We start from the raw sequence: 17,028 nt of genomic DNA on the forward strand, positions 1-17,028 counted from the left end.
TAAAGTTTAAGGGCCCTGGATATACGATTCTGTTGAGGCTGAGATTAAAAACAAGGCAGCCCTTATGTTTGAGCAGACCAAACCAGTCAGTAGTGAACCCTGCCTCCAGGTGGGCCTATTATGTCTGCACTGTTCCCATGGACTCCAGTGACTTCAAAGTCCCTCCATCACCCTACTGGGGACAGGAAATGTCTTAGGTTTTGTTACAGGAAGAGGATGCTACCATGAGACCTAAGATAATGAATCCAGTGAATTTAGTAGCTTCTCTGCTGTTCCTGCTCCTTTGCCCAAGCAAATTCCTCCTCCTGCTCCTGCACCAATAGTCTCTGCAGCTTGCTCCCATTGTTCTGTTTCAAATCAAGGGAGGCCCTACTGGGTTCTATTTCCCCTGAGCTGTTGCAGACTGCATCACAGCCACTTCGGGTGTTGTCAGCTCAGTCTTCTTTACCTATGGCCTCCCCATCTCCCGAGTACCTCTCACCTTGTGCACAGGGACAAGGATGGTTCAGGGGTGTCGAACATAAGGGGCTTCACAGTATAAGCTGCAAGCAATCTTCCTCACCCTTCAGACTTTCAGTTGGCTTCTGGGTTTTGTTAGCTTATTTGCCAAGTCTTGGTCCCTACAGTCAGTAGGGACAGCAAAGGCACATCTGAACATCTTGTTTGACCAAAGGCCCATCTCTTTCCCTCAGAAGCCCAATATACATAAGCGTATATTTTCTAAGCTAAGCATAGCCAAACTGGTGCATTCCAGATGTTGTGAACTGCAGCTACCATCCCTGATAAGTAGTCAGGGTGGCAGAAGCTTATGGGAGCTCTTATTGAAAACATCTGCAGGGTTCAAAATTGGCTATCCTTGTTCTTCTAAGCACTCTTTTCCAAGGAAGTCATTGCTAGGTGGACAGTGTATTCATAACCTTCTAGCAACAGGCAGATTCAAGAGAGATTTGAGAGAGGTGTGATACTGAACAGCTGACAACTGTTTTCCTACTTGATTTACACTACAGTGGTACCTGGATGCGAACGGGATCTGTTCCGGAGCCCCTTTTGTAACCTGAGCAGAACGAAACCCACGAATGCACGGGTTGCGATTTGCCGCTTCTGCGCATGACGTCATTTTGAGCGCATGTGCAAGCGGCAAAACCCGGAAGTAACCCATTCCGTTACTTCACGGTTGCCGCGGAACGCAACCTGAAAAGATTTCACCTGAAGCGTCTTTAACCCGAGGTATGACTGTACTGTAAGATAATAAAAAAATACCACACTAGTGAAAGCTTCTTTTATTCCTATTTGGTAAACACTTTCCCTCCGAATACAGATTTCACAATACTATCTTGAAATAATGGCTAGCCTTTCTTTCCTCTGCCACATTGTTGAACAGGTTCTTAATTAGAATCTTGGTTAAGACAGTTGCTGTTATTGCTAGCTGTTCAATAGAAACTTTGAGAATTAACATTCTGTTCAGGATTACAAATCAATACAGGTAACTAGCTCTGTTTAATAAGCTATTGAGATGGATCAGTAAAAACTACTCCATAATACTGGTAGCGTTTGTGAAGTTCTACAGCTTTCAGAAAGCCAAAGATTAACCGTATGTGCTTGGAACCTGCAGGCTCATCTGGTTATGATAGAACTGGTGAGTGTGTTCTTGAGTTAAGAACGGTATGCCATATTCTGATAGCTGGCAGAACACAGAACGAAGAAGCGGTTTATAAATTGCATTCTCTCATCTTTTTGTCAGCCTGCTTGAGCGAGATCCATGTATTCAACATACTTGAGCGCAACTTGGCCCACACAAAGTGGTTATTCAACCCAAATATCTGAGCAGCAAACTGGGCAGCACCTTCGGGTGAAAGAATTGTGGAACAGCCAAGACCTGTTTAAAAATAAAAAGGAAAGTGATAGCCTTTGTTTTGATTTTACAGCTGTCCATCTGTATATGACTGCAGGCAAATGCAGTTACCATACTTAAGCTAAACCCTGAATTTTTCAGTTATAACCAAACCTCAGAAAAGTGGGTTGGGGGGGGGGGGAGAGATTTCAAACCACTAGAGGGCAGTACGACACTACTCAAACTTGTCCTGGTCCAATTCTAAAACTGCTCTGAAGAGCCATTATGTATAATTTTAACTTAAGTCAAGTTTTGCGTTGTACCGTGCATCTAGTCTAATGCAGATCTGAAGACTCTGAAAGTCCCGCTTTTCTGTTTGTCAAGGATATTTGGAGCCCTGATAGCTCTAGATATTTTTTAAATGTGCCAGAAATATGCTTAACTGCTCAGACTATGTATGGTTTTCAGGAAATGCGCTGGGACTCTCTCTTGCTGTCCTGCTCCCCCCCCCCCCCCTTTCCACTATTCAACACAAGTCGTAAACTACACAGAATTAAGCAGATATGCCTTATTAACATGATTGGAAAAGACTGAGCAGAATATACACAACAATGGCTAAAACTCTAAAATCTACAGTTGGGCAATACCTTTTATTAGGCCCATTAAAAGGCCATAGATTGCTTAATTAGCCACAGGCCTTGGAGAAGGAGGTAGTTTTTGCCTGGTGCCTAAAGATACGCAATGAAGGCGTCAGGCGAGCCTCCCTGGAGAGAGCATTCGAAAAATAGGGAGCCACCCTAGAAAATGCACATTAACTTTGAAGTAAGCCCCGATTAAGTGACAAATGTGTCTGGAGTGAGCAGTTTTGATCAAATTACAGGCAACGGCATGCTTTGACCTTGAAAAATGTACTGCCTCTTTGCAAACAGCAATTTGTTTCAAGGGCAGGTACTTACCACTGGGCAGCCTCAGAGATGACCATATATCCTGAGCACCCCAGTCGGCCGAGAGTGGAGGACAGTTTACAACAGGATATGCTGTGTTTCCAGACATCACAGGTCCCAGACCATTGCTTCTTCCAGCTACTGCTACAAACACTGTAGGAATTCCATCACCTAATAATTGACACAAAAATACCTAGCATCAAACACTATGCATGCCTTCCTTCACCCTTTTCCCAGGAAAACTGTTTTGTTACAGGAATAGACATAACCTCCCGTGTTAGTTATTGTCAATTGATTTCAATGGGTCTAAGCTAAGTAACAATGACTATCACTCTAGGTTTAAACAAAATCAGTTTTACCTTCATATTCAGCTTTGATCCTAAGTGTCTCATCTGGTCCTTTGTGAGCAGAGGTCACTCGTAATTCACAAGGAATGCCAAAGTTCCCACAAGCCTTTTTTATTTTTTCGCAGTGTGCAAGATCTGAAGTGGATCCCATTAGCACAACCACTCTGCCTTGGCTCTGTGGTTTCAACAAAAGCTAGCAGAAAGGAAAGTCAAAGGACAATTTTAAGTACTTGCATGAGAGGCAAAGAGAATTATCTGTCTCATGCAGGCTAGTGCCAATACCTCCACTCTTTCAGCTACCCATTCGAAGTTTCTCTTCACCATCTGCAGTGCTTCAGGAGTCACTTCTTTGAGATCGCGGTAAGACTAAAAGAAACAGCAAACAAAATACATTCCACTGGTTACAGCATCTGACTATGAAGGCAAGCCAAGTTGAATCTTAATTCAACTGAGGTGCTAATAAACAAACCAGTTTCACATAATCACACTAATGTGTTTTATTTATCATTGGTAAATTTGAATTAAAAGCAACAACAATCAAATGAATTCCATACATTAAAAAACTATTTTCACATTTATTTCACTATAAAAAAATCAGTTACTCACATGGGAATGATAATACCATTATTTTATTAGTTACATGAGGGTTATTTGGATTTTTTTTATAACCAGTTATGAAAATTACATTTGAATGTGCGGAATTCATGACATTATGATTATTTTAAGCTATACTCCCATAATCAGCAGCCAATCCTGCACACTCCCACAGGTTGGGTCACTTTGTGCGAAGGTAAGAAGAGTTGAAATTCAAAACCTCAGTGGATTTAAAAGCTGGGGCTGGGGTTAGCATCCTATTCAGCTTGTAACAGGTGCCCGAGATAATAAGGACGTTTCTCGACAGAGCAAGAATAACAGTTTTAAAAGATGGTGCCAAAACACAAAAAGCCAGCTTGCTGTTATGACACCAAGCAGAGGATTTTCAGTCATTGTGAGAATAGAGCTTCATGCTGCCCCACGGAGGAGGTTATGTACATTCTGGCCCCATGCTGAGAACATAGCACTCTCTTTATAATATGCCATACAGGTCAAAGCATAAGAAGGTCCCTTCACTATACAGTGGTACCTTGGTTCTCAAACGCCTTGGTACTCAAACAACCTGGAACCCAAACACTGCAAACCCGGAAGTAAGTCTTCCTTTGAGAACTGTTTTCGGAAGCCAAACGTGCTCCGTAACAGTGTTCCATTTCCGATTTGAGTGTTATGCTTCCAATTTGAGTGTTATGCTGAGGTCTGTCTGTTTTTGCTATTTATTTTGAGTTTTTGCGGCTCTTTTTTTTTTTGTGACTGTGTGGAACCCAGTTCAGCTACTGATTGATTGATTGTGTGACTGCAATACATTGTTTATTGCTTTCATTTTATGGATGGATGGTCTCATTAGATAGTAAAATTCATGTTAAATTGCTGTTTTAAGGGTTGTTTTTAAAAGTCTGGAACGGATTAATCCATTTTGCATTACTTTCTATGGAAAAGTGCACCTTGGTTTTGGAACACTTTGGTTTTGGAACAGACTTCCGGAACGGATTAAGTTTGGGAACCAAGGTACCACTGTACTTAGGGCAATCCAGGCTATGAAGCTGCAAGCACAGAGTTTCTGCAGCAGTAGCAGAAGAGCAAAAGATAGGCGCTCAGAATACTGGCTTAATAGTAAAAGTAACAAAAAACAAGCAAACCATAAGCATAGAATTACCTGCTTGTCTTTCTGCTGTTTTCTGTCTCCAGATGGCCACAATCGCCAAGAATCATTATCAATGACATCAGCAAGAACAATCTCTTTTGTAGCTACATTCACACCAAACTCAACCTAATAATATCCCAAAGGAAGGTGGGGAAAAGTTGAAGTTAGCTAATTTATTGTTGCTTTCAAATTGACACACGCTTTTAAAAGATTACTTCCTTATACCTTCATGTCCACTAAAGTACAGTTCAGGGGCTGCCATGCTTTTTCAAGTATTTCAAAAATGGCTCGAGTAGACTGGGCCATAATGTCAACTTCAGTCTGCCCAATTTCAAGGCCGGCAAACTTGAACTTAACTTCAATGAGTTGCTCTTCAGACCACTGTGGATCATTGGCTGCATCATCCTGGTAAACAAACAGTGCATTTTATTTAGAACAGCTTCACATTTCCACCAGGCACCCAGTTCAAAAAGCACACCATCGGAGAAGATTCATAAGGACCAAGCAGGCTTTCTCCCAAAAAGGCATTTATCAGACAACGTGAGGAATATAATAGACATTTTGGAACTACTAGAAGTGAATATAAACACTAAAGCGGTTTTGATTTTCGTGGACGCGGAGAAAGCCTTTGACAACATTTCTTGGAGTTTTATGAAAAAGAATCTTCATGGGATGGGGGTAGGACATGGATTTGAGAATGGTATGGGTGCTATATACTCTGAACAAAAAGCTAAGTTGATTGTAAATAACGTGATAACTGAAGAATTCAAAATAGAAAAAGGGACACGACAGGGGTGCCCAATTTCCCCATTACTTTTTATCTCTGTTCTGGAGGTGTTGCTTAATATGATTAGAGATGACCAGCAGGTTAAAGGTGTACAGGTCGGAGCTAAACATTATAAGTTAAGGGCCTTTGCAGATGACTTAGTACTTACTCTACAGGAGCCAGACACTAGTACAAAAAGGGTGTTGGAGTTAATTCAAGAATTTGGTCAAGTGGCCGGATTTAAACTGAACAAACAAAAGACTAAGGTTTTGGAAAAAAATCTAACAGTCATGGAGAGGGAGAAGTTCCAGAATGAAACAGGTTTGACAGTGGTTAAGAAGGTGAAATACCTAGGGGTTCACTTGACATCTAAGAATTTGAATTTGTATAAAGACAATTATGAGAAATGTTGGTCAGAAGTTAAAAAAGATCTTGAAATATGGTCAAATTTGAAACTGTCAATGTTAGGCCGAATAGCAGTTATTAAGATGAATGTATTGCCTAGAATGTTATTTTTGTTTCAAACATTGCAAATTCTTGACAAGATGGACTGTTTCAAGAGGTGGCAGAAGGACATTTCGAAATTTGTCTGGCAGGGCAAAAAGCCCAGAATAAAATTTAAAATATTAACGGATGCAAAGGAAAGAGGGGGATTTGCCCTGCCGGACTTAAAACTGTACTATGAATCAGCAGCGTTTTGCTGGTTGAAAGAGTGGATGCTCCTCGAGAATACAGATATCTTGGATCTAGAAGGTTTTAACAATACATTTGGTTGGCATGCATATCTATGGTATGATAAAGTTAAGGAGCATAGGGCCTTCAAAAACCATATTGTTAGAAAAGCATTATATAATGTTTGGATAAGATACAAAGATCTGTTGGAAAACAAAACCCCTAGATGGTTGTCACCTATGGAGGCTAAAGCGTTGAAAAAACTCAATATGGAAGCCGAATGGCCGAAGTATTGGGAAATTTTGGAACAAGAGGGAGATAAGTTGAAGCTACAGAGTTATGAGAAATTGAAAGCCAAAGTACGAGATTGGCTCCATTATTATCAAATAATGGAGGTTTACAAACAGGACAGGAAAATTGGCTTCCAGGTGGAGAAATCAAAATTAGAAACTGAACTGTTAGAACCCAATACTGGGAATTTGTCAAGAATGTATAATTTGCTGCTGAAATGGAATACACAAGACGAAACAGTTAAATCAGCTATGATTAAGTGGGCACAGGACATTGGTCATAACATTATGTTTGCTGACTGGGAATGGTTGTGGAACACCGGGATAAAATTTACGGCATGTAATGCTTTAAAGGAAAATATTATGAAAATGATCTATAGGTGGTACATGACCCCAGTCAAGCTAGCAAAAATCTATCATTTGCCTGATAATAAGTGTTGGAAATGTAAAGGAATTGAAGGTACTTTTTATCACCTTTGGTGGACGTGCCCAAGGATTAAGGCTTTTTGGGAGATGATATATAATGAAATGAAAAAGGTACTTAAATGTACCTTCCCTAAGAAACCAGAGGCCTTTCTCCTGGGCATTGCCGGCCAATTGGTGTTAAAGAAAGATAGAACTTTTTTTATGTATGCTACGACAGCAGCAAGAATACTCATCGCAAAGTATTGGAAGACACAAGATCTACCCACCCTGGAAGAGTGGCAGATGAAGGTGATGGACTATATGACATTGGCCGAGATGACTGGCAGAATCCGTGATCAGGGGAAAGAGACGGCGGAAGAAGATTGGAAGAAATTTAAAATTTACCTTAAGAACTATTACAAAATTGATGAATGTTAAAATGTCGAGGTTTTGAGAAAGAAAAGGAGATTACAGCGACATAAGATTAAGTTAAAGAAAAGAACAAGAAGAAATATATCTGATAAAATTATTTAGGATTTGCTGAAATAATTTTGGAAATTGGGATGTAGGAAGGGGAGGTTTGGGGAAGTCCGAGAAGTGAGGGTTATGAAAAAAAAGGTTATGAAATTATACATGTTTGTATGTCTTTTTATTTGTTTGTATTGTTTAAAAAATGTTGTAAAACCAATAAAAAATTTATAAAAAAAACAAAAACAAAAAGCACACCATCATTTTGGGGGGAAAGAACTGGAAATTTCTGGAAAGTGTTATTGACTCAAGTACATTGTTTTTACTTGATGCATCAACAAGTTTATTTTGAACAAATCCTTAATCTGTCAATACCTAACAATTAAAAGCCACCATCAACAGTGGTGTAGCGTGGGGGGTGCAGGGGGGGCCGGCCGCACCGGGCACAACATCTGGGGGGGGGGGCGCTCGCACTTGCAGCTCTCTGCCCCTACCTGGCTCACTTACTCTCTCTCACTGCAGTGCTGGCTGTGCGAATCCGATCCGAGCCGCTGGGTCGTTGCCCACTGTGGAGGGGGTGGGTGCCAGGCGTGCGGTGCGGAGAGAGAGCGAGGGACTATCTGGGGGAGGGACAGTGCAGTGGCCGCCCAGCACAGCGCTGAGCGCGGGAGAGAACCACACCAGACCAGACCAGGCAGCAGCAAGAAGAAGCTGGCAGCGGCGGCAGGTTAGGGGTTAGGGGGTGCAAATTACTTGCCTTGCCCCGGGTTAGGGGGCGCAAATTACTTGCCTTGCCCCAGGTGCTGACAACCCACGCTACGCCACTGACCATCAATCAAAATAATCATTCTGACTGACAGCGGTACAGACCCATCATTCATATTTATTCATTATCTTGCTCTTCCTCTCAAAAGAAGTAGGTTTCTGTGGGAGACTTATAATGGGAAGTTTAGTTTTACCACAGTGGTTCCCAGTTAGCTAAGTACTGTAGCCACCCTGTTTTTCAAAAGTCAAGCCATGGACCCACTACTTTTGAAAAAGTTGGTTTCTCTGTGTTAGTTTTTGTTACGTGAATGGTGCCACCATGCAAAACCGGACCATCCACATTTCATGAGAGTCACATCAGCACCCCTCCTCCCCCCCAAAATCCAGGATGTCCCAGTCAACAGGTATGTGCCACGGACCCCCTGGGTGGGCTACGCGGATCCCTGAGGTCCACGCAGTGCCAGATTTACATATAAGCTAAACAAGCTATAGTTAGGGCCCCACTCTCTTGGGGGCCCCCAAAAAAATAAAGGAAAAAAAAAACCTGGATGTACATTTCCAAAATATAAAATAAAAAACAAATAAAATAAAACTTACATACAGCAACAGTGTTTTGAGTTGTGTAGGCTCCTATGATGTAAGTAATGGGCCCTGCCTGCTAGCCTGCTCCCTAAAATATCACTGGTTTGCTCATTTCTATATATAGGGTGCCCACATTCTGCATGGACTGGTAGCATGGCAACATGTGCAAATGACTTTAAATACCTATTAGGTCCATAAATTACTATATAGCATATATTCAACACAAAAAACAGTGACAATTTGTTGTTGACAAAGGGCAGCTGGACATATAAAGGGCCCCATTACCTTCAGTAGCTTAGGGCCTCATCAAACCTAAATCCGGCCCTGCACGGACCACCAATTTTACCATATCACGGTTTTAACATATTACTGAAGTTGAATGACTTCAGTCATTCCCAAAAGTCTATTAGAATCAGCTGATGTCTGGTATCCCATGACCACCATTACAGCAAGCCATATCTACATTACCCACCTTATAAAACATCTCAATCTTAGGTGGGTTAAAGCGGTAGCCTTCCTCGACTCCAGGGTTTCTCTTCAGGAAAGAACCTGTAGCAATTCTTCTGCAAACCCATTCAATTGGAATCATTTCACAGTGAGCAGCGATGAATGCCGTGTCACTATGTTTCCTCACAAAAGCAGTTTTAATTCCTGAAAAGGGAATTAAACAACACATTAGTCCTATGACTGAAACACACTTCTAAATCCAAGAGTGGTGGGGGAAAACATAATCTGTACGCCTATAATGCAGAAAAGACATTTCAAGAGTTTGGCACAGCAATTTCGACCTGCACAAAATTGGCAGGCGAAGCATACAGAAATAAGCAATGTTAGGAGACAAATATAAGAAGCAAATAGCAGCTGGGGGAGACACAACTTTGAGTGGGAAAAGAAAAGTTACTTTCCCCCTTCAATCTTTGTAATGTCTGGAGTTCCTGCCAACCTAGCAGTTCGAAAGCATGTCAAAGTGCAAGTAGATAAATAGGTACCACTCCAGCGGGAAGGTAAACGGCGTTTCCGTGCGCTGCTCTGGTTTGCCAGAAGTGGCTGAGTCATGCTGGCCACATGACCCAGAAGCCACATGACCCGGCCAATAAAGCGAGATGAGCGCCGCAACCCCAGAGTAGGCCACGACTGGACCTAATGGTCAGGGGTCCCTTTACCTTTATGTCTGGAGTACAGTTATGGATGGTTCGAAGCCAAGGAGGTTTTATAGAGCAAGAAGCCCAAGCATATTAGCTTAGAAGCCCATCCTATTGTGTCCATGAGCTTTACTTCCACATGCATAGGATTTCAGCCTCAGCATTCCATGCAAGTTAATACAAGATGTTTGGCAACCACTATGGCTCTCTGAACTCAAACCTGTTAGTTGCTGTCAAGGACCAGGTAGCAGGAGAATATTATGAATCTTTAAGAAGGAGCAGATAGTAAAGTAAATAAAGCTTTAGAGCCAGTATAGATATCAGTTGGTGGAAACTGGAGGAGGGGAGGAAACTCATGTCCTCCTTGCGAGTTTCCCACAGGCATCTAGTTGGCCATTGTGAGAACAGATTGCAAGACTAGATGGACCACTGGCCTGGTTCACCCAACTCTTATTAGGTTTTTATATTCTTTGAGGAAGAGTGGGGGGAAAGGTTAAATGATGTAGTTTACACAGCACTCTCTTCCCAAAAGGGACACCATCACATATTCTGGGAGCACAGCATTAAGTTCAGCTTGGGAATCAGCAGCACTAATCTGGAAGAGATACAGACATTCTTGCCTCCAAAAAGGTACGCAATGTTTAAACCAGCAAAGTTTCGATGGTTCAGGGGGGTTCACTTTGAAGCAGGAGAAAGGGCTCTAATCGAGTTAATTTTTAAACCAAAGTGCTTGCTCAATACCGCCATTTCCTCACAGCACACTGGCCTGAAGCAAGTTCAAAAAGCTCATTCTAATATAATGATGCAAGTTTTATTAGAACTTTTGAATAACCTATAGTTTGCAAGGGCTATTCTTTGTCCTACAGACTTTAATGTACAAAGGTTGTAATACAAGGCTACTGGCCACGACTGTAATCATGGCCCAAATTCTTCAGAATAACACACACACACACACACACACACACAGATAAGGCATGAGGAGACTCATAACACTCACATATGCTACAGAAATTTGCCTGTGCAATGGGATCTTCAGTTTCTTTTCTCACTCCTAAAATCTGCCCCAGAGCCTCCATCAACCCTTCAGATATGGGGGGGATACACCAGGTGGTAGGAGAAGCCTCACTGGGCTAGTGGATATTCAACTGCACTGGCATTTGGTCTCACCTGAAGTGTAGTAGCTGGGGAGTCCCTGCTTCAACTCTCACCTCAAGCCACAAACTTACTAGGTAGTTTTAAAATACTTCCCCCTCAGCCTCTGCTATCTCCCCATTAGAAATATTTGGCTAATACCAGGATACCTTCTATGGCGTTTGTAAGACTTAATGTATGTGAAGTAGTTTGAACACTCAAAACGTAGTATGAATACATTTAGGGGTGCATCCGTTTTGAACAGAGAATGCGGAATGCTTTAAACTGCTTAAAGTTCATTTGGTCACAAACAAAGACCAAATACATGCTAAAGCCTGCTGCCTGAACAAGCAGTGGTACTGGAGGCTACAGGCATTCCATGTAACCTACGTGTAAGGAATGAGTAGCTTTATCATTTTTACATGGGTGATTTCCCCCAGAAATGTTGGTGTTGCAATCTTGAGAATGCATCCCATGTGGTCAAAATAGTACTTAACACATACTAGATTCCATATTACCAGGTGGACAGTGTATCATAAGTTGCAAAGCGATGTAACCTCATAGTGACTGATTATGGTTTTATTGCTTTAAATTGTTTTGCCAGTAAGTGGTTTTGCCCCAATGCAGCTCCGTAATTCCCACCACCTACCAGCCTCCTGGAGCAACTGAAACACACAGCTTGTTGTTGTATTTGAGATTGCGGCCTTCCCTTCCATGAGATCCCTTCTAGCTGCATTTCCGGCCGTTATCTGGTCTTTCGATTGAAGCAGAACACATCCCGGGAGATTTGGCAATTCATAGACTTCTTTTGTTTTCCCCTCATTTATTTTTTTGCCAAGTTTAAGTTCTGGAGGGGGATGGAAAAATACAGTTTAAATTGTTATGTTCTGAAAGCAGCTTTGCAATGCATCTTAGCAACTTACAACCCTTCATCTTGGAACCCTATTGTATGTTTTTCCCTTCAGAAGTAATTTGCACTTTATTCAGTGGATCTTACTGTGAGGTAAACCTCAGTCCCTCCACAAAAGCAGATGCAAATCGGATGGCAAGGATCCCAGTTCAACTAATATGCATGCAACTTTCACGGTAAGGCTAGCTGCATTCACATTTTCGGATACACAGTATTCAAAACGATAAAAGAGACAAATATTAGAGACTATGAAAACTTCCCTGGAGCAAGACCTTGACAGAACTTGCTTATAACCATACAACGGAACATCAGATGCAATTCTGAAGATGGTCCAGAAACTGCAATTAGTTCAAAATATGGCTGCAAGGGTGTTAGCTGCTCCTGGGTATTACAGGCACATTGTATGTGTGGTTTGCAAACTACACTGGTTCCCAGTTTATTTCCAGACTCGCTTCTGGAAATAAAGTTAGATATTGAGTAGGCCCTTTAGATTTTCCTGCCGTCTGACATACAGAGGATGGCTGCAGAGGAAAGGGCCTACTTGCTGATAAAACCCTCATTATGAACTGCTCTCCCTGGGGGGCCTACTCTGATGTCATTTCAGCACCAGGGGCCTTTTATATTACCAGGTTTTTAATACTTTTTAAAAATCATTTGTACAGTGGTGCCTCGCAAGACGAAAAACTCGCTAGACGAAAGCGTTTTCCGTTTTTTGAGTCGTTCCGCAAGACGAATTTCCCTATGGGCTTGCTTTGCAAGACGAAACGTCTTGCAAGTTTGTTTCCTTTTTCTTAAAGCCGCTAAGCCGTTAATAGCCGCTAAGCCGCTAATAGCCGTGCTTCGCAAGACGAAAAAACCGCAAGACGAAGAGACTCGCGGAATGGATTAATTTCGTCTTGCGAGGCACCACTGTACATTCCTTTTATTCTTACTGTTTGTTTCTATTCCTGATACCTGCTTTTTTACTACTACTTTAACATTAGCTTTATTCCGATTTTAACTTTTCGTCCACACTGGGAACCTTCAGAAGGATGCGGTATAAATCCCTTAAACCACACTTCCTCAACCTCGGCCCTCCAGATGTTTTTGGCCTACAACTCCCATGTTCCCTAGCTAGCAGGACCAGTGGTCAGGGATGATGGGAATTGTAGTCTCAAAACATCTGGAGGGCCAAGGCTGAGGAAGCCTGCCTTAAACCAAATTATATTGTAGAATAGAAACTTCATTCTTCACATGTGGATCCTTATGTAGTTCATTAAAACTTGGCTGGCTGGAACTCAGGGCATGAGCGCTCCACACTGCAATGTTTTGTTGCAGGTCCCAAGAGACAGACACTCAAATTCCAGTAATATCTCTGAAAACACCCAAGGGCATTTTAACCTGCACCTCCTGCACAGAAAGCGTGCAGAGGATCGCATGCATCAAAATAACTGCATGCACTCCTTGTTTATAGCAAATTTCAACTGATTGCCCAGCACACACAGACTGTGAACACAATCCGAGGCATGTGAAATCAACACAATTGCAAGTGTTGCTTCTTATACAAAGGAACTGGGGGGGGGGGAGGCATTGGATTATTCACCTTAGTCGTCAGTAGAGCCTTTGACAAAAAGATAAGCACAACTGAAGTGAAATCTGACTAAGCAACATAAAAACTTTTGAAACTCCTCTTTCTCAAGCAGTAGATCTGTACAGTGCCCGCAGAAGAATCTCAGGAGAAAATGTCCTCCATGAAAAAAAGGAATCTGCTATAGGTATAACGCACATTAAGGCTGTGTACCAGTTTCCTCCCGCAAGAAACTTTTGAAACAAAGCCCGGGGAGTACCGAAGACACGATTTCCCTACAATCCACACGGGGAGGTGGGATATTATTATACTACGCGGGCAGGTCGCTGGCGAGGGGCAACCGCTGGATGCAGGCGCCAGCTCTTTCCCTCCGCCAGCGCGGGCGAAGCGACTCACCTGAGCGTATGGGAGGCATCGCAGAGACCGCCTGGGACGCCTAGGAGAGAACAAAACCAAGTTAGCAACGCGCGAGAGGGAAGCGACCCGAAAAAGAAGCGCGTTCGGAGTCCGGAGGCACTTTTGGGGCTGCGTAAGAGGGGGGGGGGACAGCGGCGGAAGGGGGCGGCCAAGAGGGGCGGGGCGCGCTTGCAGAAACCCGCCAATGCTTCCACCTCATTGGGAAAGGGAAGGGGTTGGGCCACCTAAAACTCTCCGCCGGGGCCACATCCTGCCTTCCAGCCCCCTTTCCTCCACCCACGGAGGGAGGGATGTTTTTTAACACACACACACACCGCTCACAACCCTTTGGTAGCGTTTCTCCAATCTGAGGCGAGCGCCCGCCGACGCCCCCTTCCCCCGCGCGAAAACCGAAGTCTCCTCCCCGCCCCTTTATTCCTCTAACCCCGTTTCCATAAGGGGGGGGGAGAGAACCCTTCCGTCGCGCGCAAAGCCCAGCTCCCTCCGCCCTTCGCGGTCTCCTCAGCACTTCAGCCAGCCGTTTACACTCTCGGAGCCACTGGGCAAAACTCGCTCTCAGAAGCGCGCGCCAGCGCGCAGAGAAAAAGAGAGAGGGAAACAAAGTTAACTTGTGGGGAGAGAGAAAGAGCGAGCGGGAGCTAACTTGTGTCCAAAGGCAGATACAAAGCAGCTCTCCCCCCCCCCCCTCGCCCCGAAGGCGTCCTTTCTTGCTTTGCTCCTCTGGGGTGGGGAAACCAACTCCACCCCGCGGGCGCGCGGAGCAGCCCCGAGGCGGGGAATTTCGCCCCTTCGTAATGTATGCATGTAAATGAGGCGGGCGCAAGGGGTGGGCGCGGAGAGGAACTCGCGCCTCTGAGGCCGCCGCCTCCTTTTCCTCCTCCCTCCTCCGCCCCCCCCCCTCAAACCCAGGCGGCGGCGGCAGGAGGCAGCAGCGGCAATAACAGAAGCAGCTGCGCTGACAACAACACGTGTTCGCTCGGGCACCATGGAATTCGAGGAGCTGGGGATTCGGGAGGAGTGCGGCGTGTTCGGGTGCATCGCCTCTGGCCTGTGGCCCACGGAGCTGGACGTGCCCCATGTGATCACGCTGGGGCTAGTGGGGCTGCAGCACAGGTAGGGTACACGGCGGGGGTGGGGGGTGGGCAGGCGGTCTGGGGAAGCGGGGGGAGGGTGGGTTGCTTGGAAGGCCTGGGCGCAAGTTGTGGGGGCTCGATGCACCCCGTTAGGGCAAGCTTCCTACAAAGGCAACTGTTGCATGCAACCGCACGCCAGTCCTGTATACAGCTGCTGGGGAGAAAGTGCATTTAAACCGGTGGGATTGGGGGTTTTGGGTTGTGCATTCCTAGGATCGGGCTGCGCCGAGAGGCAGTAAAGAAGCGCACAGCCGTGTCCCACCTCATGCACGCGTGTGCTGAGTGGAATTGAATTGATTTCCTGGGTTTTGCCTTTGTAAATGTATGCAGGATTGCATCCTACGGCCCTCGCTTTTTGCTGCAGTTCCCTACATTTAAGTCCGGTAGTTGCAGGTAAGTTTAAAACTGCAGCGGTATGCAAAACCAGGGCTGGCATCAAACTTGCACAGCATCCAGGTCCTAATTATTGTCATACTCAGAACCGTGTGAACTCCCATTATATTGTGCCACAAACTCTATTGTTTCGCCTAAGCACTTGGAACAGCTTAATTTCCTGCTTGGTTAATGCATGCTAAAGCACAAGCAGTCTTGTTCATCTCATGATGTTTTTACATATATAGATGCAGGGCAGGAACTATGCAGAATGCATCATTGTGGCTGTGAACACACCATGCATTTAAAGCCCATTGCCTCCTCCAAACACGCCTGGAAACTCAGATTTACCCCCTCACAGAGCTAGTCTCCAGCACCCTTAACTAGCCACAGTCCGCAAGATTCTCAGAGCTACAAATCCTGGAGTATTTTAACAATCAACTCCTCTTCTGAGGGAACTCTGGCAATTGTAGCTCTGTGAGGGGATTGGGGGGGTCTCTTAACAACTCTTAGCTTCCTTAATAAACTACAGGTCCTAGAATTCTTGGGCAGGGGAGAGCCATGACTGTTTATAAAGTGGTACAGAATTTTAAATGCAGGGTGTGACTGTAGCCCAATTGCTGCTCATGGGAAATTAGAGGGGTGCGAAGAGAGATACGTAAAACTGTAGCAACAGTAGCTCCAACTCTTCCATCAAGAAGGACCCATTTAATTAGGCAATGCACTTCCAATGCGCTGACCATGTCTGACAATGGTTCGTAAGGTTCTGAGCACCGGAACACTGCAATCTTATGCACATTTGCTGGGAAGCAAATCCTAGGAAAGTCAGCGGGACTCGACTTTTGAGTAAATGTGCATAGGACTGCGCTGCACATCTCTGCTTGGGGCTTGCTTTGTCATCAAAATACTCGCTAAACATTGGCTTGTCTCATCTAGCCAAATATGACCAAACACCCTGAAAATAATAATGGCACACAGCACAGTGGTAAAAATAGAACAATATAATAGTTCATTTTGTGTATGCGCTAATTTTACCCTAAAACCGGAGGTGAATTGTATGCCTGTATTGATAGGCCCTACCCCTACATATGAGGGACGTGGGTGGCGCTGTGGTCTAAACCACAGAGCCTAGGGCTTGCCGATTGGAAGGTCAGCAGTTCGAATCCCTGCGACGGAGTGAGCTTCCGTTGTTTGGTCCCAGCTCCTGCCCACCTAGCAGTTTGAAAGCACGTCAAGGGCAAGTAGATAAATAGGTACTGCTCCAGTGGGAAGGTAAACAGCATTTCCGTGCACTGCTCTGGTTCACCAGAAACAGCTTAGTTATGCTGGCCACATGACCCGGGAGCTGTCTGCGGTCAAATGCCGGCTCATCTCGCTCTATAGGCCAAGGGTACCTATTGAACGAGATGAGCGCACAACCCTAGAGTCATCCGTGACTGAACGGTCAGGGGTACCTTTACCTTTACACCTACATATAGCTCACACTTCCATGGCTGCCTGACCTTTCCCCCTCTCTACTGACTTGCCAGTCCTTAATATCTCTTCATACTT

At 44.4% G+C, this 17,028-nt stretch overlaps 2 protein-coding genes across 2 annotated transcripts in view; one reads left to right on the forward strand and one right to left on the reverse strand.

Annotated features, from left to right (window-relative positions):
* Positions 1 to 1,265: 1,265 nt before the first annotated feature.
* Positions 1,266 to 14,109, reverse strand: LOC308484860 (multifunctional protein ADE2). The gene is made up of 9 exons (XM_081020118.1): positions 13,952 to 14,109; positions 11,728 to 11,925; positions 9,278 to 9,456; positions 5,083 to 5,262; positions 4,870 to 4,983; positions 3,405 to 3,488; positions 3,135 to 3,315; positions 2,788 to 2,946; positions 1,266 to 1,876 (listed from the first exon to the last, which is right to left on the reverse strand). Exons 1-9 carry the CDS (start codon positions 13,968 to 13,970, stop codon positions 1,710 to 1,712), a joined length of 1,281 nt encoding a protein of 426 aa, XP_080876244.1. The 5' UTR covers positions 13,971 to 14,109; the 3' UTR covers positions 1,266 to 1,709.
* Positions 14,110 to 14,898: 789 nt separating this feature from the next.
* PPAT (phosphoribosyl pyrophosphate amidotransferase) overlaps positions 14,899 to 17,028 on the forward strand; it is a 46,426-nt gene continuing 44,296 nt past the window's right edge. The window contains exon 1 of the mRNA XM_081020056.1: positions 14,899 to 15,085. Within this exon, the coding sequence (XP_080876182.1) occupies positions 14,958 to 15,085 (128 nt within the window). The 5' untranslated portion in view covers positions 14,899 to 14,957. The remainder of the gene's footprint in view (positions 15,086 to 17,028) is intronic.

Source organism: Podarcis pityusensis (assembly GCF_964106645.2).
Source record: "Podarcis pityusensis genome assembly, chromosome: 9".
In the NCBI taxonomy this organism is placed as follows: domain Eukaryota; kingdom Metazoa; phylum Chordata; class Lepidosauria; order Squamata; family Lacertidae; genus Podarcis; species Podarcis pityusensis.